At 42.1% G+C, this 27,100-nt stretch overlaps 2 protein-coding genes and 1 long non-coding RNA gene across 11 annotated transcripts in view; 2 read left to right on the plus strand and 1 right to left on the minus strand.

Annotated features, from left to right (window-relative positions):
- Positions 1-20,522, minus strand: part of MARCHF5 (membrane associated ring-CH-type finger 5) — a 58,999-nt gene extending 38,477 nt beyond the window's left edge. For 2 of the 3 annotated variants that reach the window (XR_004176936.1, XR_004176937.1), the window contains exons 1-2: positions 19,452-20,522; positions 459-661 (exon numbers count right to left, since the gene is read on the minus strand). Coding sequence is in view for 1 of the 3 variants with exons in the window: in XM_003903996.4 (XP_003904045.1) it covers positions 459-661; positions 19,452-19,486 (238 nt within the window). In the remaining 2 variants the exon portion in view is untranslated. The remainder of the gene's footprint in view (positions 1-458; positions 662-19,451) is intronic. The other variant, XM_003903996.4, reaches the window with a different exon arrangement.
- Positions 1,217-4,316, plus strand: LOC108587653. The gene is made up of 3 exons (XR_004176938.1): positions 1,217-1,616; positions 3,907-3,991; positions 4,262-4,316. It is a non-coding gene; the product is annotated as an uncharacterized LOC108587653 (long non-coding RNA).
- CPEB3 (cytoplasmic polyadenylation element binding protein 3) overlaps positions 19,534-27,100 on the plus strand; it is a 253,522-nt gene continuing 245,955 nt past the window's right edge. For 5 of the 7 annotated variants that reach the window (XM_009214967.4, XM_009214965.4, XM_021943476.2 and 2 more), the window contains exon 1: positions 19,949-20,056. The gene's annotated coding sequence lies outside the window, so the exon portion shown is untranslated. Of the gene's footprint in view, positions 19,813-19,864; positions 20,057-27,100 lie in introns of those variants that run through there. The other 2 variants (XM_009214970.4, XM_009214972.3) reach the window with 2 other exon arrangements.

Below are 27,100 nucleotides of genomic sequence, written 5' to 3' on the forward strand. Positions count from 1 at the left end.
TTTAATGTCGCATCTTATTAAATCTTTAATTTATCTACTTTTATTCTTTAACAGGAAGAATTAAGAAGTATTAGAAAGAACATACTACTGCTTTCTTTGTCTTACACCAACTGTCTCCAGATAATTAAGCTAAGTCAGCTTTTTTTTTTTTAAAGTCAGCTTTTTTATTATAGCTTTGTTATTGAATTATATCCACACAGGTATGCAAGTTCTTTCTCCTTTCTATCAAATAGACAGCTAATACACAGGCAAATGGATAAATTTGGGGATATATTAAGGATACTGTAAACTGTTAGCAAAACAAATGTCTCTGACATTCAGAGAGGAAACAAGAGAAAGGGAGTGTAGAAATTCATGCCCCAAAAAACAAAAACAAAGAGGTGGTTCATGTTAAAATAACCTTATAAAGTTATATATAATATCAAATATATCTGTGTTGTTTTTAAAGATATTCTTACCCAACTTTGGAAAAACTATTAGGTATTCAGCATTGCACTGAGGACATGCCACTCTGGCTGTACTGTTTCCTCTTTGCTTTTCATCCACCCAGCGTTGTAGACAGGCCTGGTGAACCCATTTTGTAGATCCTCTGCACCTGCATGGTCTCACCCATTCAGCTGTTCTATCATCTTCATCAGTAGCAAAACAAACCCAGCAGCTTCTGTAAATTAAAAGAGAAAATGATGACATTTATATCTTTATGACTTCAGCCTCCTCTATACTGCAGCTCTTACTTAATGGGATGAGTCTACTACATTACAGAATCTTTGTCCTATATTAAAAGACTAAGGAGACAAAACCACCAATACATTCCTACTAGAGCAGTTTCTACTTTTTCTGTTTTTCCTTGTCTTCCTCTACAGAATCTTATGTTTTCTGAACTTTGTTTTTATGTAATCTCCTCTATCTTTTCAGTAATTCTTCACCTTCTCTAATGAACTTGAGTGCAAGGAGACAAACCTCAAGCTGCTTTTGTTTTATAAGACCTAATAATTCTTTGAGGAATAGTAAGCACAGTAATATATTAAATTCAGTGTTCTCCCCAGTTCAACATCACCAATACCTTGAACTTGGAAAAACAAAGTATTACACGAGTGATTTTACATATAGTCTCATTCCATTTTTCAGCTGAGGAAAAAAACCTCATTTCTCTTTCTGGTAAAGTATAAACATAACAGAGAAAACGGTATTATTATGTAATATTGTTTTCTCAAAAAAGCACAAAGGAGATAAATATATCAAGATAATTTTCTTTTTTTTAGGATAGCAATATGATAAATTTGGGTGTGTATGTTTGAAATCTGAAATCTAGAAGTATCAAGTCTGGGGTGCTTATATTAATAAAAATAAAATTCTATTGAGATCAGTAATTTTAAAACATTTTCCCACTTTGCTTTTAAGGGTACTTCATGAAGTGTAATTTTTTCTTGTGGAATTAGGTTGCAATTCCTCAGTTTTTCTCCCAATTAACACAAGTTTTGATGTCGATTTCCATCAGGGCAAATACAGTTCAATTCAACGAGACCCTTCTCTCCTCCCCTCCATTAGAATTTATACAAGTGGAAACAACTGCTAATTAAAGCATGTTACCTACTCTGCACTTTTCACTTAATTGGGTAAGTGGCTTCTGTCAGAACAACCAGCTTAACTATTCTCAGTGGGAAAGACTATATAGTTAGGTATTATAGATGGGTGAGGTTCTCCACTCTTCGTGGAACAACACGAATTTCAATTCTGTGCTCCGATTAAAATTTTTCAATTAGAACAGGAAAAAAGTTGAACTGAATCCATGGCGATAATATCCAAAACTGTTGTTATATTCAGCTTTCAAATTCAGTCAGGTTTCATAGGATCTAAGGAAAATTAGAACGTAGGTAGCATTTGTCTAGCATTCTGACCCTTTTGACCCACTTTAGCTAAGCTGTCTGGGCCTTCACAGTGTCTTATGGTTGTCCAAAAATACTTTGTTCTTTTTAAAAATTTTTTTATCATCGTCAAATATACATAGCATAAAATCTACCACTGTAGCCATTTTTTAGGTGTATAATTCAGTGGCAGTAAGTATATTAATACTGTCGTGCAACCACCAAGACTACCCATATTAGGACTGGGTTCTAACCTATATGATTTTTGCATTAAAATTTCAATTGGTTTAAGTATACTGGCACACAGACTGGTTGAGATGTAGTTAGTATATATTTTTCCCTACAACTGAGGTAATTCTGTGAACATATTTGTATACATCTAGGAAATGGAATGTATTATGCAACAAAATATTGGCAGAATATTTAGAGACTTTTTTGTCATACTTTATTTTAACACATACGTAGCTAAGTATGGCTACATCAGCATAATTAATCAGTATTAAGGTGAATCAAATTTTAAATTAATCCAATTTTAGTCATCAGAAAAATAAAATACAATGTTAGGACTGGGTTGAAACAACTGAAATAGTCTACATTCATGTGTTTTTGACTTACAAAAATGATGTCAAATTTCTTTTTTCGATCTAATGAGAATACTTGGCTAGCTATTATATTCCTCATAAATTCTAGATAAAGTTTACTTTTCCCCAACATTTTATTATGAAAAATTTCAAACTTTCCAAAAAAAGTTGAACACTGTTCAGTGAGTACCCATATACTCAACATTTAGATTCTATAATTCTTATCATTTTGCTATATTTGCTTTCTCACACATCCATTCATCATTCTTATTTTTTGCTCCATTTCAAAGTTGGAGGTATCAGTATATTTCAGTCCTAAATACTTGTATGGATTTACTTTTTAGAACTGACATTTAAAGCATGCACTTTCAGATTTTTTTCTAATTAATTTCACAACTATGGTAAATAAGATAGCTGAATGATGATTTAGAGTGGGAACTTATCAGGAGTTAGGCTTTCAGTTGAAATAGCAATATTAGAGGCATGTGAACCAGAGCAACTCCATCTTGACTGAATAGGAGCTGGGTAAAATGAGGTTGAAACCTACTGGGCTGCATTCCCAGATGGTAAAGGCATTCTAAGTCACAAGATGAGATATGAGGTCAGCACAAAATACAGGTCACAAAGATATTGCTGATAAAACAGGTTGCAGTAAAGCCAGCTAAAACCTACCATAACCAAGATGCTCATGAGTGACCCCTGGTCATCCTCACTACTACACTCCCACCAGCACCATGACAGTTTACAAATGCCACGGCAACATCAGGAAGTTACCCTACATGATTTAGAAAGGGGAAGCACAGGCTGGGCACAGTGGCTCACACCTGTAATCCCAGCACTTTGGGAGGCTGAGGCGGGCGGATCATGAGGTCAGGAGATTGAGACTATCCTGGCTAACACAGTGAAACCCCATCTCTACTAAAAATACAAAAAAATTAGCCGAGTGTGGTGGTGGGCACCTGTAGTCCCAGCTACTCGGGAGGCTGAGGCAGAAGAATGGCATGAACCCGGGAGGCGGAGCTTGCAGTGAGCTGAGATTGGGCCACTGCATGACAGCCTGGGCAACAGGGAGACTCCGTCTCAAAAAAAAAAAAAAAAAAAAAAAAAAGGAAAGGAGAAGCATAAATATTCCACTCTTTGTTTACCATATCATCAAGAAATAACCATAATGGACAACCGGCAGCCCAAAGTCTTGCTCTGTCACCCAGGCTGGAGTGCAGTGGTGCCATCTCAGCTCACCCGCCTCGGCCTCCCAAAGTGCTGAGATTACAGTCATGAGCCACTGTGCCTGCTCACTCCCCTTTTTTTAAACCTCTGATAGACTGACCAGGAACATCACCTGGGAAGGTCTTATAATTATGCTTTCCCTTTTTGCTTCTCCATACCCTACCCCTCCCACTCCATGTAATTAATCTATTTCAACTATTTATTCCCCAATTCTCCACCCCCTTCCTTTTCAGATGGAGAACAGCTATTTGAAAATGATGCATTTACAATTTCTCAAGATCTTGGAATGGAGGGACAAGCAGAAATCTGATGTTTAATGTACATACAACACAAGTCCTTCTACCTTCTAGGAGTAAATAGTATCCCATGCTTTCTACAGAAAATCACTCTTCCCTCCAATATTAGCCATGCATGTGGTTTAGGCAGTTAATACCATAACCAACCCCAGAAACACTTAGATTGGCCACTGTAGCCCATCTTCCAGACTACATCATTGGGAGACTGGGTCCATAAAGCTGGTCTTAGTGAACTTCAGAACTTTTGCTGGGAAAAGTGGTATACAGACTTTCTCTCTTCTTCCGGGCTTAGAGGCAGACAATGTGAGGCTATTGCTGCCAGAAGAGCCACCAACTAAGCGGAGCCTTAAGAATCCATAGGAAGTGAAGGTGGAAACTGACGGCACTGAGACATGGATCCAGCTGTGCTGTGCCTAAAGCTAAATATATTCTTGTACTGTTAACTCACATAAACCAGTAGATTTTTGGGTTTTTGTCTTAACCAATTTGCATTGCATCATGGTGCAACCAAAATGATCTTGATACTGTGTTGGGTACTAAGAGATGGCCTCAGTACAATCATAGAATGTAAACTCTAAAGAGTTTTTATTATTTTTGAGACAGGGTCTCACTCTGTTGCTCAGGTAAGAGAGCAGTGGCACAATCATGGGTCACTGCAGCTTGGACCTCCTGGGCTCCAGTGATCCTCCCACCCCAGCCTCCTGAGTAGATGGGACTAGTTTTTGGTTTTGTCTTTTGAAATGGAAAATAGCCAATTAATTATTAGCCAAAACCAAAACACTCAAAGTCCATACCCAAGGAAAAAGGAAGTTGTAATTTCTGACCAAACTAAGAGTTTCTCCTTACATCTATTTTTCCTTTTGTTTTCTCCAACCCTAAGACTCTCTCAGAACTCAGTTCTCAGTGTGATGCATAAACATCACCTGCGGAAGCATTAGAAATGCACATCTTTAGGCCTTGCTCCAGACCTACAGAATCAGAAACTCTGGGGGTACCCAGCACTTTGTTTCAATAAGCCCATCAGGTGATCATGATCCCAAAAGTTTGAAAAACTTCTGCTCTGGCCATTCTTCCTTCCTTTTTTCTGATTTCTCCTTTGTAAATTTTTTTTTTTTTGGAGACGGAGTCTCGCTCTGTTGCCCAGGCTGGAGAGCAGTGGTGCGATCTCAGCTCACTGCAACCTCTGCCTCCCATGTTCAAGCAATTCTTCTGCCTCAGTCTCCTGAATAGCTGGGACAACAGGCACATACCACCACGTCTGGCTAATTTTTTTGTATTTTCAGTAGAGATGGGGTTTCACTGTGTTAGCCAGGATGGTCTCGATCTCCTGACCTTGTGATCCGTCCACCTTGGTCTCCCAAAGTGTTGGGATTACTGGCGTGAGCCACCGTGCCTGGCCCCATAATTATTCTTAACTCACCCTAACATAGAAATCAAATTCCATTTATGCTCACTGTAAACATTTTCAAATTATTTGGTTGTTAATTTTAAACAGTAAGTAAAATGCTTAAGGTATTTTTTCCTAAGGAAACAAGGTTAAATTAATTTGGGGAAAAAGATAATGCAAATTCAGGATATTCTAGCTGGTTAAAGAACCTGGACTTTGGAGCCAGATTGTCTGGGTTCAAACCACTGCTAACTACATAGGTTTAATGAAAGAATCTCTTTCAAAGAGTTGTTGCAAAGCAGGGGTTCTTAATCTGGGGTCTATGAAAAACTTAGGGGGTGGGGATAGGTAAATCTGGATGAAGGGAGAAAAACCATCCCATGTTTATTTTTGCTAAGCTCTAAAATGTAGCTTTTCTTCAATAATGGGTGCAAGCAAACCACAGTAATATTAGCAGCATAGCAATTAGAAATGAGTATAGCAACCAGAAATTTACATATTACTTTACAGCTGTACAGATCCTGAAATAACATTTAGCTCACTGTAATTTGAAATTAGTTATCAGGCCAACTGATAAATCTTGTATTTTAATATGTTAACGTTCATATTACTATATTATGCCTTTAGTATTTTGATAGCTATACTTCAATATAATTGGTTTCATTTCTAATCCTATGTATTTTGTTTTATTCTTTCAAAAACACTCTGAGAAGAAACCCATAGGCTTAACCAGACCACTAAAGGAGTTTTAGCATAAAAAATGTTTTATGTTAAGGTCCCCTATTGTAAAAGATTAAACGTGTGATTAAGAAACTGCTTAAAAATTGCCTGGCAAGTATATAACCTCCATATGACCACTAGCAATAACAACATTGACAATGATGACAGTGATGGTGTCAGCTTTCCATTCAAATTCCTAAAATTTATGGATGCAGTTTTCTTACCATTAGAACATAAAGCAATTCTGCTTGGCACCCTGGCATTCAGTGGAAAATGTTCTGGATTCCTAGTCATTCCCCAATTTTTCAACAGGCCAAACCACTACTTAAGATTCATTTAAATCCTTTCAATTCGTTTCTTTCACCCTTATTATCCTTCTGGTAGCTTTAGCCACCTACTTGCTGACGTACATAAATGTACTCCTACACCATCCCATTCACCAAGTTGGGGCATATTCATTTACAAAGTAAAAGGAGATCTGGTAAGTATCATGATTGGTTCAGGGATCAAAGAACAAATCACTGTCATTATATGAAGACAACAAAAGAGAACTAAACAACAAAAGAGAACTAAACTAGACAAATCTAAGGACTATTACTTATTTCTAAAAACAGATGTATAGTCTTACTGGTATTGGTAATATAATTCCATGTGACTTTAAAATTATGATGTTTTTTGCCAGTTATATAGTAAACTAATAAAGTGTAAACAGTAAAATTTATAAAGAGTTTAAGGAATATACGTGACAAAATTGCCCTACATCTAACATTATTCAAGATCTCCTCCTAAATCCACTTGAGTACCTAATAAGTACATTCATTATTTGATGCCACAAGGAACTACATGTAAGGAACTTCCAGTCTAGTTAATGAACAAACATGCATACAAGGATCACAAAAAAAATCCTGCCATACCAAGCATTAAGTGCCAAGAAAAGTTGTTAGACACCTTAATACAGAAATGTGATGAGAGACCAAGAAACAGGATGAAACAGCTGAGGTTTCAAAAGGAAAGAACTACAGATGAGAATTCAAGTTAGAGTGGAAAGAAAAGGTGTTTGAAGTAAGAAAAACAGAGTAAGCAAGCTTAGAGATGGAAATGAACATATGTTCATGGACCAATGTGCTTGGAACAGGAAGATTTTAAGATGAAGCTAGGTATTATAAACCAGTTGAGAAAGGATGAATAACAAAGATAATCTCACTTCATAGGGTTAATTTGTGACTAATTTACAGCCTATCTGATCAAACAGGTTATTTTCAAAGTATGTAGAAAAAAGTGAGAGGGGCTTTATTTATCAAAAAGATAGTTTCTCACTGGCACTAAATTAAGCAAGATAGGTACAGTATCTTAAAAAACAGCTGGTAGTAAAGCCTTTCTTTGCAGGCTCAAATTGAAGGTGTTTATTTTGGATTCTTAGGAAGTTCTGGGAAATCAGACTCTTGCCTGAGAAATCACTGTGATGAAAATTGGAGTGTAGCAGAATAGAAGAGTTTGAGAATATAGAAAGCAAGCATGGAATAAACCTTAAATTGCTGCTGTTGTAGTATATATGGTGCCATAATAGTGTATTTACATGACTGTTCTAAGGAAAGAGAACAAGCACTTCTTAATTCAGAACAAGTTTGGAGATTCATACTCTGGTTAATGTAAGGAGGACTCCATTCGACAATGAAAAAAAAACAAAAAACAAAAAACTACATGTTAGGCTGGGCACCGTGGCTCACGCCTGTAATCCCAGCACTTCAGGAGGCCGAGGTGGGCGGATCACCTGAGGTCGGGAGTTCGACACCAGCCTGACCAACATGGAGAAATCCTGTCTTTACTAAAAATACAAAATTAGCTGGGTGTGGTGGTGCATGCCTGTAATCCCAGCTACTCAGGAGGCTGAGGCAGGAAAATCGCTTGAACTCGGGAGGCGGAGGCTGCAGTGAGCTGAGATTGTGCCATTGCACTCCAGCCTGGGTAACAAGAGTGAAACTCCATCTCAAAAAAAAAAAAAACAAAAAACAAAACAAACAAACAAACAAAAAAAACTACATGCTGCTTATTTTGTCTCAGGATTAAGTGTCACACCCAAGAATTCTGAAACAGAAAGCACGCTATCAAGGAGACTAATATGTCCATTCATCCTAGTGGAATGGAAGTTAAAGTACCTGGATCTATCAAAGACATATAACCACAATCATGACACATTACCAAAAACAAAGGTGAGAAGAAATATAGTCAGCCCTCCAACTGAGGGTTCTGCATCTGTTCATTCAACTAACCTCAGGTCAATTACATTTGCAAAAAAAGAGTCTGTACTGAACATGTATGGACTTTTCCTTGTTATTATTTCATAAACAATACAGTATAACAACTATTTGCATAGCATTTACACTGTATTAGGTATTTTTATTTTTATTTTGAGATGGACTCTTGCTCGTCACCCAGGCTGGAGTGCAATGGCGTGGTCTCAGCTCACTGCAATCTCTGCCTCTCGGGTTCAAGCGATCCTCCTGCCTCAGTCTCCCAAGTAGCTGGGATTGCAGGTATGTGCCACCATGCCCAGCTAATTTCTTTTGTATTTTTAGTAGAGACAGGATTTCACCATGTTGGCCAGGCTGGTCTCAAACTCCTGACCTCAGATGATCCGCCTGCCTCAGGCTCCCAAAGTGCTGAGATTACAGGCGTGAGCCACTGCACCCGGTCTGTATTAGGTATTATACATAATCTAGAGAGAACGTAAAGTGTACAGGAGGATGTGCATAGGTTATATGCAAATACTACACCATTTTATATCAGGGACTTGAGCATCCACAGTTTGGCATCCTTGGGAGGTCCCAGAACCAATTCCCCACGAATACTGAGCAATCATTTATTGAGTATAATATATTCATGCCATGCCTTTTGTCTTTGATGTTCATAAACTCTGAAAGCACAATTAATCCCATCTTAAACAAGAACCAAAAGCCCAGCAAGGTTAAGTGATCTGGCCAAGGCCACACAGTAAGTAGAGAGGCATGGATGCAACCTGGGCCATGACTCCAAATCATCAGCTTTTTTCACTGCACCATGCTGCCCTATGTATAGTGTATTCAGAGAAAAATGTACATTTCCCATTTCTTAGAAAATTACAGCAGTACAAAAAAGTACGTGTTTCATTTTACTAAGGTACTTTAAAGCAGTCATAAGGCGCTTCCTCCAGAGACGGAAATCCCTTTCAGTTTACTCCAACAGGCCATATAAATATTGTCATCTTTGCGAACTATGGCACATAAAGAACTAGGAGGCAGGTCAGGCGTTGTGGCTCATGCCTGTAATCCCAGCACTTTGGGAGATTGAGCAGAGAGGACTGCTTGAGGCCAGGAGTTCAAGACCAGCCTGGCCAAAACAGCGAAACCCTGTCTCTACCAAAAATACAAAAAATTAGCTGAGCATGATGGCACATGCCTGTAATCCCAGCTACTTGGGAGGCTGAAGCATGAGAATTGCTTGAACCCGGGAGGTGGAGGCTGCAGTGACCCAAGGTTGCACTACTCCACTCCAGGTTGGGCAACAGAGTGAAGGCTCTGCCTCAAAAAAAAAAAAATAAAAAAATAAAATAAAATAAAATAAAATAAAATTAGAATTAGGAGGCACTGAAGATGAATTGCTACATGAGTTTAGAGAAGAAAAGAAAAATATTTCTGCAGACATGGTCAGAAGAGCCTTATGAACAAGGCAGAACCTAACTAGGTCTTGAAGAATGGGTAGAGCTTTGAAAGAAAAGATGCCAAACAAAACCCAAAAACAAAAACCATCTTATGTTTGGAAGAAAGTGTCCAAGCCCATTTGGCTTGGGCAAAAGACTTAGGTACCTACACACTTATTCATAAAGAGAAAAAGGCTTTAAGAAGGCAGTTGGTGCCAGCCATGTACTCCTTATCTTAAACATAATAGGGAGCATAATAAATGGTCTGTGAATAACGGTGAGTGTCCTGAAGTCCTGAAGGATGGGCTAAAGAATATGATCTCTTTTTTTTCTTTTTTGAGACAGGGTCTTGCTCTGTGGCCCAGGCTGGAGTGCAGTGGCATGGTGCAATCTCAGCTCACTGTAACCTCTACAACCTGGGCTCAGGTGATCCTCCCAGCCTCCTCAGTAGCTGAGATTACAGGTGTGGACCACCACACCCGGCTATTTTTGCTTGCTTGCTTTCCCTCCCTCCCTCCCTCTTTCTCCTCCCTCTTTCTTTCTTTCTTTTAAGTAGACACAGGGTTTCTCCATGTTGCCCCACACTGGTCTCAAACTCTTGGGCTCAAGCAATCTGCTCCTCTTGGCCTCCCAAAGTGCTGGGATTACAGGCGTGAGCCACTGAGCCTGGCCAGATCTTTTTTTTTTTTTCTTTTTGAGACAAGGTCTTGCTTTGTTATACCCAGGCTGGAGTGCAGTGGTGTGATCATGGCTCACTGCAGCCTCAATCTCCCAGGCTCAAATGATCCACCCGCTTCAGCCTCCTGAGTAGCTGGGAATACAGGCATGCACCACTGCACTTGTTAATTTTTTTATTTTTTTGTAGAGATGGGGTCTTAGTATTTTGCTCAGGTGGGTCTCTGACTCCTGAGATCAGGTGATCCTCCTGCCTCAGCCTCCCAAAGTGCCCAGCCCTGAACTTAACCTTAATAAGCAGTAAGAAAATACAAGTTTTGAGCAAATGAGGCAATTTAAAAAAATGGTGCTTCTGAACGATTATTCTAAGCACTGATATGTCACAAAGAATGAAAAGAAAGACACCGTGATACAAAAGGGGTCTCCTATGTACTAAGGCCCTTGTGGGAAAATAGGATAGGGAGTACAGGCAGTTTTTGTTCTCAATGAACTTCCAGATGAATATGTGTGGTGGTGGTAATAAGGGTTTGTGTGTGTATCTGTGTGTGAAGCTCTGAGACACGGGATAAGTATATTAAAAAAATTACAGTATAATGTGATATAGTATAAAAAATGCATAAAGGTTCTATTGAAACAAAGGAAGGAGTTATTAACTCTGTGTGGGGGAGCTGTGCAAGGCGTCACTGTGGTATTTCAGCTGAATTCAATATGGGTAAGACTTCGCCAGGTCTTAGGAGGGAGGAAGGCACCTAAAGCAAAAAAAAAAGAAATGATAGAGCAGGATATGTTCAGGGGTCAATGAAGGGGAGTGCAGGAGAGGATGGTTAAGGTAGGTTGGGGCTGGATTATAGTAACAGATCAAAGCACATTACCCTGTTGAAAGTTTACGTTTTATCCTTTTAGATGGCACAGAGACTGGCAGATTTTCAAGTACAGAAATTGCATGATTTTAACTGTGCCTTGGCTAATTCTAGTGCCACTCTGTAGGCCAAACTGGACCAAGTGAAAAATTGAAGCTAGAAAAAGGAAAATAAAAAATATGTGATAAACAAGTGGATCTCGAAGGAAAGAAGAAAGCAAAAAAATTTTAAAAGGCCGGGCAAGGTAGCTCATGCCTGTAGTGCCAACACTTTGGGAGGCCAAGGTAGGATTGGTGGAGAACAGGAGTTTGAGACCAGCCTGGACAACATAGTAAGACCCGTCTCTATTCCCCTCCCCACCAAACAAAAAGTTAAAAAAAAATTAGCTGGGCATGCTGCCTTGCACTGTGCTCCTAGCTACTTGGGAGGCTTGAGCCTGGGAGTGCAAGACCCTGCCTCTTTAAAAAAAACAAAGAAAATAAAAAACTTTATGTTTTGGCCAGGCTCATGCCTGCAATCCCAGTACTTTGGGAGGCTGAGGGAGGAGGGTCACTTGAGCTCAGGAGTTTGAGACCAGCCTGGGCAACATGGCGAAAGCCCGTCTCTACTAAAAATACAAAAATTAGCTTGGCATGTAGTCCCAGCTAGTCAGGAGGCTGAGGTGGGAGGGTGTTTTGAGCCGGGGGGTGGGGGATGGAGGTTGTAGTGAGCCGAGATCGGCCACTGCACTCCAGCCTGGGTGACAGAGCCAGACCTTGTCTCAAAAACAAACAAACAAACAAACAAACAAAATTTATGTTTTATAGCTGGCGGACAAGACTGGTAATATCAAAGACCAAAAATTGAGAAGTCAAGATAAGTAGCTTAGTTTTAGACTGATTGGCAATACTGTATACACATTAATGGAAATGTCCACTGGGCAGGTAGAAATTAGGTGCTAAAGGAAATGAGGAAAAGAGGTCAGGAATAAAGACACAGATCTGGGAGTCATTTGAATAAACAGGAAAGAGAGTGAGTAAGTATACTTTTTCAAAATAGTAAATGCTGAGAATTGAACCATACATATAAACTGAAGGAAGAAAAAGGTAAAGTGATACTTAAGGACAAAAAGTCCTTAAGAAAATGTCATTGTATTTATTAAGAAATTATTGGTGATCTTGTGTGTGTGTGTGTGTGTGTGTGTGTGTGTATAAAGAGAGAGAGAGAGAGTGAGTCTTGCTCTGTTGCTCAGGCTGGAGTGCAGTGGCACCATCTCAGCTCACTGCAACCCTTGCCTCTCAGGTTCAAGTGATTCTCGTGCCTCAGCTTCCCGAGTAGCTGAGATTACAGGCGTGTGCCACTAAGCCCTACTAATGTTTGTAGTTTTTGTAGAGATGGGGTTTTGCCACGTTGGCCAGGCTGGTCTTGAACTCCTGACCTCAAGTGATAGGCCTGCCTTGGCCTTCCAAAGTGCTGGGATTACAGGTGTGAGCCACTGCACCCAGCCCTTCAGTATATTTTCAGTAGACCTAACGACAAGAAATGGGAATGAAAGTCAAATTATCAGGAGAAATAATAAAGAGAAAATAAGAACCTAAATGTCATAAACGAGACTGGATTAAAAAAGAAAAAAGGCCAGGTGTGGCGGCTCACGCCTGAAATCCCAGCACTTTGGGAGGCCAAGGTGGGTGGATCATGAGGTCAGGAGTTCAAGACCAGCTTGGGCAACATAGTGAAACCCTGTCTCTACTAAAAATACAAAAAATTAGCTGGGTGTGGTGGCATGCGCTTGTAGTCCCAACTACTTGGGAGGCTGAGGTGGGAGAATCACTTGAACTTGAGAGGTGGAGGTTGCAGCAGTGAGCTGAGACCACACCACTGTACTCCAGCCTGGGTGACAGAGTGAGATTCTGTCTCAAAAAAAGAAAAAAAAAAAAGTTGAAAGCTTGGTGTGGTGGAACACACCTGTAGTTCCCCGCACTTTGAGAGGCTGAGGCGAGAGGATCACTTGAGCCCAGGAGTTTGAGTCCAGCCTCGGCAACATGGTGAAACCCTGTCTGCACAAAAAAAAATACAAAAAATCAGCCAGGTGTGGTTGGTGCACACGAGTAGTCCCAGCTACTCTGGAAGCTGAGGTGGGAGGATCACTTGAGCCTGGGAGGTTGAGGCTGTAGTGAGCTGTGATTGTGACACTCCACTCCAGCCTTAGCAATGGAGTAAGACCCTGATTCAAAAAAAAAAAAAAAAAAAGCTGTCTATTAATACACTTTTCTATATAAAAGCATTAAACCAAGAAGGATGGAAGAATGTAAACCCATTTTATGATAGTGGAGTGGGGATGAGAAGATACGGCATGGGGGACGGTGATCAAAGGGGATTTAATTTTATCTATGATGTTTCCATTTTTTACACATATCTGGAAATAAATATAATTGATGATGGTTTTTTTTTTTTTTTTTTTTTTTTTGAGGGGGTTCCTTTTTTTTCTTAATAGAGACGGGGTTTCACCGTGTTAGCCAGGATGGTCTCGATCTCCTGACCTCGTGATCCGCCCGTCTCGGCCTCCCAAAGTGCTGGGATTACAGGCTTGAGCCACCGCGCCCGGCCGATGATGGTTTTTAATTCTGGGCATTGGTCTGTAATTGTCAACATGGTGATGTGATTGAGAAAAAAAGGTCAACTGACAAAGAGAAATTGTTTATACAGCATTGCTCCTATCAGAGTATAGCCTCCTTGGTCTTCAAAGGGGTATACATCTGTAGATAACACACTCACAGAGGCAGAACTGTAATTCACTTTACCATTGTGGGAGGGGGCTGGAGGAACAGACCACTCTCTCTGCTCTTTCTCCCATCTGACCATTCTGGGGACATTCTGGCTACACTCCTTGCCTACTCACTAGATGCAAGTAAGTGATGCAAAACAACCTCAACAAATTAATGTGTCTTTATTTTAAGACGGGGGAAGCAGAAGTAGTTTCCAAAAGCATTTCTCAGTAGGTCCAGGCTTCAAATCAGAGGTCCATTCCTGCAGTTTGTTATAATATTCTTTGCATTGTTCTCTGTAAATTCACTAACTTTGAGAAGTTTTAGAGAAAAATGAGAATGTCGGTGGTGAAAGAAAAAGTAATATATAACGACTTCTTATTAAAGAATTGAAGCAATGAAAGACAGAAGAGCTAACTAAGGTTCAAAAGGCCTGATATAAAGGGTTTGGGCTTATGAATGGTTATCATTTCAGGGAAATGATATTTGTGACACTGAAACATTCATAACACTAGAAAAATCACCCCCCTTTCCACCATTCTTGTTTACCCACAACAACTTAAAAGGTTCAAATAATAAATTTATATAAAACACTTATAGTTTATAAAAATGAAAGGCAATCAAAAGAACATATATCCATATGGCCAAGCGTGGTGGCTCACCCCTGTAATCCCAGCACTTTGGGAGGCCAAGGTAGGTGGATCACCTGAGGTCAGGAGTTTGAGACCAGCCTGACCAACATAAAGAAACCCCATCTCTACTAAAAATACAAAATTAGCCGGGCATGGTGGCACATGCCTGTAATCCTGGCTACTCGGGAGGCTGAGGGAGGAGAATCACTCGAACCCGGGAGGCGGAGGTTGCGGTGAACCAAGATCACGCCATTGCACTCCAGCAGCCTGGGCAACAAGAGCGAAACTCTGTGTCAAAAAAAAAAAAAAAAAAAAATCCATATATATATACTCTTTTCACCTACAAATACTGCAGTATAAACAAATAATAGCTAAACTAAAGTGAGTTATTTGCAAAGGACAAGGGAATTCAACTTCAGCTATTTAGAAGTTGCCACGTGCCAGGCGCGGTGGCTCACGCCTGTAATCCCAGCACTTTGGGAGGCCTAGGTGGGCGGATCACGAGGTCAGGAGATTGAGACTATCCTGGCTAACACCGTGAAACCCCGTTTCTACTAAAAACAGAAAAAAATTAGCTGGGCGTGGTGACGGGGGCCTGTAGTCCCAGGTACTCGGGAGGCTGAGGCAGGAGAATGGCGTGAACCCAGGAGGCAGAGTTTGCAGTGAGCTGAGACTGCGACAGAGACTCCATCTCAAAAAAGAAAAAAAAAAGAAGTTGCCACTAGTTGGCTGAGCGCGGTGGCTCACGCCTTTAATCCCAGCACTTTGGGAGGCGAGGCAGGTGGACTGCTTGAGGTCAGGAGTTCGATACCAGCCTGGCCAACTTGGCAACACCCCATCTCTATTAAAAATACAAAAATTAGCTGGGTGTGGTGGTGCACGCCTGCAGTCCCAGTTACTCGGGAGGCTGAGGCAGAAGAAATGCCTGAATCCGGGAGGCAGAGGTTGCAGTGAGCCGAAATCGCGCCACTGCATTCTAGCCTAGGTGACAGAGTGAGACCTTGCCTCAAAAAAAAAAAAAAAAAAAAAAAAAGAAATTACTTCTAGTTTAAAAACCCTGAAAGATTAAGTGGTATAAACTGAACATACCATTCATGTTACAATTAAAAAAGTCTTCACTTTGACGGTTTAGACAACACAAACACCACTGGAATTGAAACTCCATAAGGGTATTTTTGTTATGTTCAATTCACCACTATATACCAAGGGCCTAGAATGGTACTGGGCATATGAAGACACTCAGTATTTGTTAAATAAATTCAATAAGTGTAAATGTTTAATAACTGATTCATTGTAAAATAACACAACTTTTTTTTTTTTTTTTTTTTAAAAGACAGGGTCTTGCTCTGTTACCTGGGCTGGAGTACCCAGAGGCACAAACACAGCTCACTGCAGCCACAACCCCCAAGGAATCCTTCCACCTCAGCGTCCTGAATATTTGGAATCATAGGCACGTGCCACCACGCCTGGCCTAATTTTTAAATTTTTTGTAAAGACTGAGTCTCGCCATGTTGCCCACGCTGGTCTCCAACTCCTGGGCTCAAGCAATCCTCTCATCTCGGCCTCCCGAAGTGCTGGGATTACAGGCATGAGCCACTGTGCCTGCCCTAAATAAAATACATAACTTAACCTAAAAGCAACAGAACAATATGTAACACACATTTCCCTAGTCTTCACAAAGATAAAACCTGCATTCAAGAAACAAACAAACGAACAGTTATCTGAGCTAAATTCTGTCCCTCAAAAATTGCCACCAAAAACCAGGTTGAGGAGAAGTCAAATTCATGAAAAGAATTCTGGGTCCTAATAGGCTGACATATTTTAGTCTTTTGGCCCTGTTGGTATTCCTCAAGTGAACCATGTTGAGTATCTTTGTGTTCAACTTGCAGTAGGGCCAGCCCAGATGAAGAAAACTTTAAACATAAAGTAGATGGGGGAAAAACGGCCAAACTGGTTTACATTAGTCTTAAGTGCCTTCTATTGGGCTAACACAGAGTGTTTTGTTGTTTTACAGAGATGTATGTTTTCATTTGCTGTAGCCCTGTGAAGTAGGGTTCCCATTTTATAAATGATCATATACACAGTGTCAGAATCTAAATTCAAAGTCACATAGCTAGTAAGTGGCAAAATTTGAATTTCATGCTTTCTATCTCTGAGCCCAAGCTTTACTCACTATACCTTATTATCTCTTATCTTGAAAGATATCACTGCCTTAGGACTTAGGGCAGTAGGTTTCAGCCATATCTGAAACATTTAAAAAGTTTTAAAATATAGATGCCCAGGCTCTACCCTACAGAAATTTTTGATCTTACTGGTCTTAGACAGGATCCAGCATCCATGCATATTTTGAAATGCTCCCCAGGTAATTCTAACATGGAAACAGGTTGCCAACTACTAATCTAGACAATAAAGGTCTTTGAAAGTCATGTTAAAAATCTACTTTAAGATATGTCAAAAGAGTACAAAGATGAAAGTAAGCCAGTGTCATAGTCACCTATTTCAGTAAATGGCAGCCAGAATCTTCACATTTCTGTTGAGAAGGTTTAAATGCCTCACTAGCTTTTTTTTTTTTTGAGATGGAGTTTTGCTCTGTCACCCAGGCTGGAGTGCAATGGTGCAATCTCGGCTCACTGCAACCTCCGTCTCCCAGGTTCAAGCAATTCTCATGCCTCAGCCTCCTGTTGGAACTACAGGCCCATGCCACTATGCCTGCCTAATTTTTTTTTTTTTTTTTTTCCCGTAGAGACAGGGTTTTCACCATGTTGGCTAGGCTGGTCTTGAACGCCTGACCTCAAGTAATCTGCCTGCCTTGGCTTCCCAAAGTGCTGAGATTGCAGGGGTAAGCCACTGTGCCCAGCCTCATTCTTTGGCTTCTTACTTTTATGGAAATCTCCAAAGAGCATATGAAAAGCCAGGTCAGCTTTTGGACATAAGAACTTTTCTAGGCCGGGCGCGATAGCTCATGCTTGACGACACAGCACTTTGGGAGGCTAGGCGGGAGGATCACTTGGATCACTTGAGCCCAGGAGTTTGAGACCAGCAGGGGCTACATGGCAAAACTCCAGCTCTATAAAAATACAAAAAATTAGCTGGGTATGGTGGTATGTGCTGTGGTCCCAGCTACTAGGGAGGCTGAGGTAGGAGGATAACCTGAGCCCGGGAGGCAGGGGTTGCAGTGAGCTGAGATCAGACCACTGCCACTGCCACTGCATTCCAGTCTGGGCAACAGAGACCCTGTCTCAAAAAAAGAAGAAAAAAAGTCACTATGTAAAAATGAAAGGAGGCCCTCAGAGGAAAAAATTAATTACAAAATACCCTGCATCAAAACAGGGTTTCAACAGAACAGAACTGGCAGTGGCAGGTGGTCTCCTCTGGGCATATTTTAATTTGCCAATTTACAATGAAAGGAAAACCTGGTAAATTATCAGACCCCTAGACAACTGGGGAAACTGACAAATAACTTTGTGCGTCAGTTCATACAGCAAATACTTACTGATTACCTACTGAGTACCAGGCTCTGTTCTGGGATTCAAGATAAATAGTGAGTAAGTTTCTGCCTTCCAAGAGCTTATAAACCACACACATATATAAAAGGGTAGTCAATACAATTGTCAGAATGTTGACCTGAAACAAGGGCTGGATGAATCACCAGTTACCTCAACTGAAAAAAATTAGTGACATAATTTCTATCAACTGAGATGGCTCAAAATTCTAAGCTCCAAGAAAATGTCTGTCACTCTGGAAGGATGTGTACACTTGGGTCACTTGTGTTCTGGGTGTGGCAGACCCAAACAGCATTTAACTGGGTATAAACTCAAGGGAGGGCCTTCATTTAACACCTTACAGTTGGAATTTTACCGAGTACAAAGAGTTGGTACCACCTGCTGAAATGGGTGGCAAGTGATGTCTGCTGAGAATTGTAAGCAACCACAAACACTATGAATTAGCTTGTACAACTTGCTATGCCAGAAAGTAAGACTCAGCTGGGGGGAAATGTGGATCTAGAGTCTCCCAAAACTCATGGTAGAACCCACGGACTAGAATTTCAACAGCAGAGGGCGGTGCACCCGACTTCACAAAGAGTTTTACAGACTGGGGCCCCCCAAGAATGGGCAACTGGACTACGAGCTGAAACGTTTTCAATGAACCCAACGATCGCCAAGTACACTAAGTGTTCAGCATTGGACTCATTTGGCTGTTTGCCATAACCTCTACTTTGGTCTGACCGTTAAAGCTCCCTTGCGGATACTCTGACCTTACAGTTCGGAGGTGGGGACGGGAGGGGGGGGGGGGAGGGTGGTGCGGGCTCAGAGAAAGGGGAGAGAACGAAATCAGCCTATCAGGCTTTCTAAAAGAATGTTTATCATTGGTTCTCAGACAGAGACTTAAAATTTTAAGGGGGTCATTCCCCTGAAAGATAACCCGGTTCTTCTTGCCAGTGACATCGCTGACACTTTACAAGTTGGGGAGGGAGGAAGTGGGAGGGGAGGAGGATAAGGAAAACTAATTTTGTGGATTAACATGAGTCCCTCTCACGTCAAAACGGGGTTCCAAAGAAACCAGGCGCCACTCCTTAGCTAAGTTTCACCCAAAGTCTACGACCCAGGCCGCTCGTTCTGTCCTCCCCCAAGTCTAGACTCCAAACTTTCTGCCCCTCTCACGGCCCCCTGGCCGTGGAACTGCTCCCGGCACGCCGAGTTCTGCTCACCAAGAGCCTCGAGGGCGGGCGCGGGCAGGGCCAGAGCGAGGGTCGGCGGCTCCCGGTGCCCCCCCAACAGCTGCCCGTACCTGTCCAGCATCTGCTGTAAGGCTTGGTCCGGCATCTTCCGCGGAGCCGGCGCACTCGGCCCTCCCCAGTGGACCAGCTCAAGGCCAGGCCCAGGGACAATAGCACTGAGAGACGGCGGAGTAGGCCGCAGTCCGGCGGCAGCCGCGAACCAGTCACCCAGCTTCCCGGGGCAGCTGCGCTAGCCGGGCGGCGGCGGTGCGGGGCCTGCGGGCGTCCGGTGGAGGCGGCGGAGAACGAGGAGGAGGAGCCTGAGGCGGGGAGGCGGCGATCGCGGCCCGGGTTCCTGTCCGTCGGCCCGAGGTTCCGGTCCATGGACCGCGGGCCCCGAGTTGCTGCCGGCGGAGGAGCTACCTTTGTGAGGTAAGAGTCACCGCCTCCGTGCGCGCCGGGGTTACGACGCAGGGCGGCCCAAAGCAGCCTGGGAGATGTAGTCCTCGGACCGTCCCCGCTTAGAGGCTGCACAGCCTGCCCGGACCAACGCCTCCGCGCCCGCCGCCGTCCGGCCGGCGCCCTCCCGTTTCCTTCCTCCAGGGGCAAAAAATGTCTTTCGGGCCGCTTTCCAGGAAGCAGCAGGATGCGCCGCTCCACTGTCAGTAGCAACAAGGTCAGCCCTCCCTGCCTGTTTCTTTTTGCCTCCGCTCTTGCCCTCAGGTGGGACCGAGCCAGGTGAGGGGAGGGGGCTGAAGGGCCATTTCTCATCAGGGTCCCCAGCCCCGGCCGTGGCGTCAGGGCGGGCAGTGGCGGCATTGGGGGTGGCAGTAACTCCTTCCGAAGCCCCCGGCGCTGCAGCCAGCCTCTCCTGCGGCAGAGCCCATTTTGGGGGAATTACACCACCCCCGCAAGGGGTCGGCTGCTTTGGTGCGTGAGGTTTTTCTTGAGGGGGCGGGCAAGTCGGGACTGCCTGGACCAGACGGCTTCCACCCGAGTCTCTCAGTGTGTGTTTGGGGCTGGGGAGTGGGGGGAAGGAAAGATGATTCTCTCCCTCTCCAGGAACCTTAATGTGCTTGGGCTTTCCAGGGCTCGCCGACAGTCTCCAAATGGAACACGTTGGTGAATAAACAGCTCTTGCTTACTCAGCTGTGGGTTGTCAGGGATGTTTGTTTCTCTCTGCTGCTGGTCACTGTTAACCGTTTGTAGTCGCGTTGACACCTTAAAGCAGGTGGATTGGGAGTGGCGGGGGTGAGGGGGAATCAAAAAGGAGAAATCATCAGTCACTCCTTGGGTCAGCTTCTGACGTTCGAGGGATAGCTTTGGCGGGAGGAAAGAGCTGTTGGCTCAAATGAATGCGTTTTTTGGACGACCTGTGGCATTTTCTCTAGGGTTGTGACTGGTAGGACGCTGGTAGTTTTCCCTTGATTGTGTCTAATTTCTGCTGCAAGATGTTTGATTTTTTAAAAAACGAAAATGTGTTTTTAAAGCTCTTTTTAAATGTAGAGTTTTACAATCAACTTTTCATTATCTGTTCAAAATTTACGAAGTATATTTGAACTAGAGCGTTTATTGCTGGGAAAAAACAAACCCTCAAAAATGTGACCAGAAGTTTACTTGGCCTCCAATTTTTGAAATATGCTTTTGAGAAACAGCACCCCCCCACCACACACACACACACACACACACACACACACACACACACGCCTCCTAGGGAAAGAAAATGAGTAGTATAATCGGGATGTCTAATATTTTATATATATTTGTATTATATATATTACATAATATATAATGTAATATATAACATAATATATTATGTAATATATACATATGATATTATATGATATATATTATATATATATTTTTGTAGAGACGTGGTTTCACCTTGTCGCCTTGTTGCCCAGGCTGGTCTTGGAACGCCTAGGCTCAAGCGATCCACCCGCATCAGTCTCCTAAAATGTTGGGATTACAGGCGTGAGTCACTGCATGTGGCCAGTGTCTAATATTTTATTTAATTAATTTATTTTGAGAGTCTTGCTCTGTTGCCCAGGCTGGAGAGCAGTGGTGCTATCTTGGCTCACTGCAAGCTCCGCCTCCTGGGTTCAAGGGATCCTTCTGCCTCAGCTTCCCAAGTAGCTGGGACTACAGGTGTGTGCCACCACCTGTAATAAAAAATTTTTGTATTTTTTAGTAGAGACAGGGTTTCACTATATATTGTCCAGGCTGGTCTCGAACTCCTGACTTCAGGTGATCAGCCCGTCTCGGCCTCCCAAACTGCTGGGATTATAGGCGTGAGCCACCGCGCCCAGCCTGTTTTATTTTTTTTGAGACGGAGTCTCGCTGTGTTGCTCAGGCTGGAGTGCAGTGGCACCATCTTGGCTCACTGCAATCTCCGCCTCCAGGTTCAAGTGATTCTCGTGCCCCAGCCTCTGGAGTAGCTGGGAATACAGGCTTGTATCACCGTGCCCGGCTAACTTTTGTATTTTTGGCAGAGACGGGATTTTACCATGTTGACCAGGCTGATATTGAACTCCTGATCTCAGGTGATCTGCCTGCCTCAGCCTCCCATTGGGCTGGGATCATAGATGTGAGCCACCATGCCCAGCCCAGTGTCTTAACATTTTAAATTATTATTTTTTGCTCCTTGTGCTGTGTCAGTCTAACCTTATCGTGTACTTATTTCTTAAGCAGTTGTCAGCCATAGGAGTTGAATACATACTTTCTGCTTAAAAACAGAATTTTATCCCAGCATATGGATAAGTACACAAGTACAAACTCCGAGACTCTAAGATCTTACCCAATGTTAGAAAATCCATTTCAACTGAAATTGGAAAATATGATACATTTTGTTGATAGCAAAGACGTGTGCAAATTGACCTTATTATACCAACAAATGGATTTTATGTTTGCATTTTTATGAAAAGTCAGCTTCCTGGCTGTGTCAAAAACCTTTTAAAGTAAAAAAAAATATCCTGTTACTGGTCTAAAGAGTGATTAGCATGTGACCCAGTAATTCCACTTCTAGGTATTTTTAAGAGAAATGAAAACATATATCTACACAAAATCTTGTTTGTGAATGTTTATAGCAGCGTTATTCTGTTTTTTTTTTTTTTTTTTTTTTTTTTGACAGGGTCTCACTTTGTCATCCAGGCTGGAGTGCAGTGGTGCCAGCTCACTACATCCTCAGCCTTGAGTTCAAGCAATCCCCCTGCTTAAGCCCCCCAAGTAGCTAGGACTACAGGGGCGTGCCACCATGTCTGGCTTAAAAAAATTTTTTTTTTGTAGAGATGGTGTTTTGCCATGTTGCCCAGGCTAGTCTCGAACTCATGAGCGCAAACAATCCTCCCACCTCGGCCTCCCAAAGTGCTAGGATTACAGGCGTGAGCCACAGCCCCTGGCCTACAGCATTATTCTTGATAGCCAAGAAGTGGAAACCCAAATATCCACCAATTGATGAATGGATAAACCACATGTGGTATATCATACAATAGAATATTATTAGGAGAAAACAAGGAATAAAGTTATGATACATGCTATAACATGAAAGAACCTTGAAAACATTATGCCAAGTGAGAGGAGCCGTTCACAAAGACCACATATTGTATGATTCTATTTGCATGAAATGTCAAGAACAGGCAACTCCATAGAGACGGAAAGTAGGTTAGTAATTGCATAGGGCTGAAGGGGTTGGGGAAAAATGGGGAGTGACTGCTAATGAGTATGAGTTTCCTTATTAGAGGGATGAAAATGTTCTAGAATTGGATAGTGGTTCTGGTTATATAATTTTGTGAATTATATCACAAGATAAAATTAGATTATGGTAATAGTGGCAAAGCTCTGTAAATATACTCAAAAAACCCATTGTACACTTAAAATGGGTGAATTTTAATGTTACGTGAATTACATCTCAATAAAGCTTTTAAAAGTAATTAGCTCCACATAAAATGTTCATAAAGGTATCTAAAAAGAAACATATAAACAGATAACTGATAGTTCTTTATTATCAAACTTTGCTTCTTAGTAGTATGGGCAAAAATAGTGATTCATAAAACTCAGGAAATAAATCCTAACATTTGAAATGGGTGACACATATTGTCTGAATTTCAATATTGTTTGTCAACTTTGTTTTTTGTGGCTCTTAGGTTTTCCAGTAAGACTTAGAATAATTGGAATTACAATATATTCTATGATTTTGACGGAAAAAATGTCTCAATTATTTAGACGTTAGTCTGACCAAAACCACATTGAAATGCACTCCTGCATTTATACATAGGGTTGAAAATCTATGATAGTGGCGCATACCTGTAGTCCCAGCTACTCAGGAGGCTGAGGTAGGAGAATCGCTTGAACCCGGGAGGCTGAGGTTGCAGTGAGCCGAGATCATGCCACTGCACTCCAGCCTGGCAACAGAGTGAGACTCCGTCTCAAAAAAAAGTCTATGATAAATGATATTCAGCCGAGAGAGTAACCAGCATGACTATAGCCAAAAACATCTTTTTCCTCAGAGATATATTTTGAAATAGAAATTAACCTACAGAAAATATTTAAAGATTCTCCTGAGTTCACAGGACAAGAACAGAACTTGGCAATGTAAAGTTCTAAAGAGTTGGGATTATAGGCACACACCACTATTTTAATAATTCTGTAATGGATTTAGAGATAACTATGAACTGCTGTAAATATGTCAGAAAATTTAAAATAATATATCACTCTAATGTTCTTCCATCACACTTGTTTTGAACTGTCTACCAAAATGGGGCCTGGAGTATTCCTTACAGAAATGGTATAATATTTTTAGGTGCCCTCTAAGGAGAGCTGTCAATTGCCAAATTTGGTGATAAGCTGCAGGCTGAGTCCTCATTCCAAGCTACAGAAAGTTTTTTTTTTTTTCATTAATTCCTTCAGCAGGTGTTTCCAGAAAATATATGCATAGGTACGCTAGTAGCAAATTAAACTATACAACTATACCTACTGTTTTTTTTTTTTGTATATAGAGTCTTGCTCTGCTGCCCAGGCTGGAGTACAGTGGTGTCATCTCAGCTCACTGCAACCTCCCACTCCCAGTGTCAAGTGATTCTCATGCCTCAGCCACCCGAATAGGTGGGATCACAGGTGTGCATTACCACACCCAGCTAATTTTTGTATTTTTAGTAGAGATGAGGTTTCTCCATGTTGGCCAGGCTGGTCTCGAACTCCTGACCTCAAGTGATCCACTTGCCTTGGCCTCCCAAAGTGCTGGGATTACAGGCATGAGTCACTGTGCCTGGCCTATAGCTACCCTTCAGAGGCATACAATCTACATACCTAAATATGTTTGTATTTAGAAAAATAAACGCAGGCTGGGCATGGTGGCTCATGCTTTTAATCCCAGCACTTTGGGAGGCTGAGGTGGGCAGATCACGAGGTCAGAAGATCGAAACCATCCTGGCTAACGTGGTGAAACCCTGTCTCTACTAAAAATACAAAAAATTAGCTGGACTTGGTGGCAGACACCTGTAGTCCCAGCTACTTGGGAGGCTGAGGCTGGAGAATGACATGAATCTGTGAGGCAGAGCTTGCAATGAGCTGAGATCGCACCACTGCACACCAGCCTGGGACAGAGCACTCCAGCCTGGGGACAGAGCAAGACTGCTTCTCAAAAAAAAGAAAAAAGCAAATAAAACAGGATGTAATAATGAAATACTGTATAATGATAACATGGCATGATAGCAGTTGAGGAAATGTCAAATAAACGGCATAGAAATTTAGAGTGATGTAGAAGTTCCGCTGGAAACTGTTGTGGACTGGTGCGTTAAAGAGAGCTTTGTAAAACCCATTTAGGCTCTACTTTGTAGCAAGAGGAGTAATTATGTGGGTGAAGAGGTAAAGAAGGATCTTGGGTCTGGGTGAGGATGAAAGGATGTAAAGAAAGAAGTCATCCTTTATAACTTGAACTATAGATCTCTGTTATGTAAGTGGAAAATACAAAGCGCTGGTGCTGTGGTTTGAATGTGTCCCTCAATGTTCATATGCTAGAAACTTAAATTTTGGCTGAGCACGGCGGCTCACACCTGTAATCCCAGCACTTTGGGAGGCCAAAGCAGGCGGATCACTTGAGGTCAGGAATTGGAGACCAGCCTGGCCAACATGGTGAAACCCCATCTCTACTAAAAATACAAACATTAGCCAGGCATGGTGGCGTGTGCCCATAATCCCATCTACTCGGGAGGCTGAGGCAGGAGAATCACTTGAACCCGGAAGTTGGAGGTTGCAGTGAGCTGGGATCGCGCCACTACACTCCAACCTGGGCAACCAAGTGAGACTGTGTCTCAAAAAAGAAAAGAAAAAGAAAGAAACTTAAACTCTAATGCAGCAGTCTTGAGAGATGGGATTTTTAAGAGGTGATGAGGTTGTGAGGGCTCTGCCCTCATGAATAGATTAATATAGTTATCAAGGGAAAGAGTTCATTATCTTGAGAGCAGGTTTGTTGTAAAAGTGAGTTTGGTCTTCTCTTGCTCTCTGTGTCGCACTTTCACCATGTGATTCCTTCTGCCGCATTATGGTGCAGCAGGAAGGCTCTCACCAGTTTCTGCCCCTTGATCTTGGACTTCCCAGCCTCCAGATCTGTGAACCAAGTAAATGTCTTTTCTTTATAAATTACCTATTCTCAGGTATTCTGTTATAATAGCATAAAATGGATGAAGACAACTGGTTAAATCAGAAGAATAGTTAAAAAAACCTTGAATCTATTAATTCATTTAACAAATATTGATTGTATGTGGCAGGCACTAAGCTAGGGACTAAAGATACAATGATGAGCAAAAACAAGCACAGTTTTTACCTTGTTTGTGGGGTTTATAGTTTATCATGAGAGGGATTATCACATAAATAAATGTATCAAATTGCAAATGTGGTACATAGTGTTATGAGTGATTATAACTAGGATTTGACTTAGACCAGGAGGCCATGGAAAGTTTCTCTGAGGAAGTGTCTGTTATACTGAGACCCCAAGAAAAACAGCATTAACTAGATAAAGGGAAGAGGGAAGAACATTCCAGGCCAAAGAACAGCGTGTGCAAATGCCTTGTGAAGGAAATGATGAATAGAAGAACTGAAACAAAAAGGAGATCTTGAGGCAAGAGAAAACCAAAAATATCACCGAGTGACTGGCTATGAAGCACAGAGCTTTGTATGCCAGTTTAAGGAATTTTGCCCTATCCTAGGAGAGGAGGAAGCTGCTTGTGGGAGGGTTTAGGCATAGGAAATAGATCCCATTCTGGCCTGGCGTGACGGCTTATGTGTGTAGTCCCAGCATTTTGGGAGGCTGAGTTGGTCTGATCACGAGGTCAAGAGATGGAGACCATCCTGGCCAAAATGGTGAAACTCCATCTCTACTAAAAATACAAAAACTAGCTGGGTGTGGTGGTGGGCGCCTGTAGTCCCAGCTACTCAAGAGGCTAAGGCAGGAGAGGCCTGAACCTGGGAGGCGGAGGTTGCAGTGAGCCAAGATTGCACCACTGCACTCCAGCCTGGCGACAGAGTGAGACTCTTGTCTCAGGAAAAAAAAAAAAAGAGACCCCATTCTGAGCCAGGCACAGTGGCTCACACCTGTAATCCCAGCAGTTTGGGAGGCTGAGGCAGGTGGATCACCTGAGGTCAGGAGTTTGCGACCAGCCTGGCCAACATGGTGAAACCCCGTCTCCACTAAAAATACAAAAAAATAGCTAGGTGTGGTGGCGAG

This window comes from Papio anubis, chromosome 11, assembly GCF_008728515.1.
Source record: "Papio anubis isolate 15944 chromosome 11, Panubis1.0, whole genome shotgun sequence".
Lineage (NCBI taxonomy): Eukaryota > Metazoa > Chordata > Mammalia > Primates > Cercopithecidae > Papio > Papio anubis.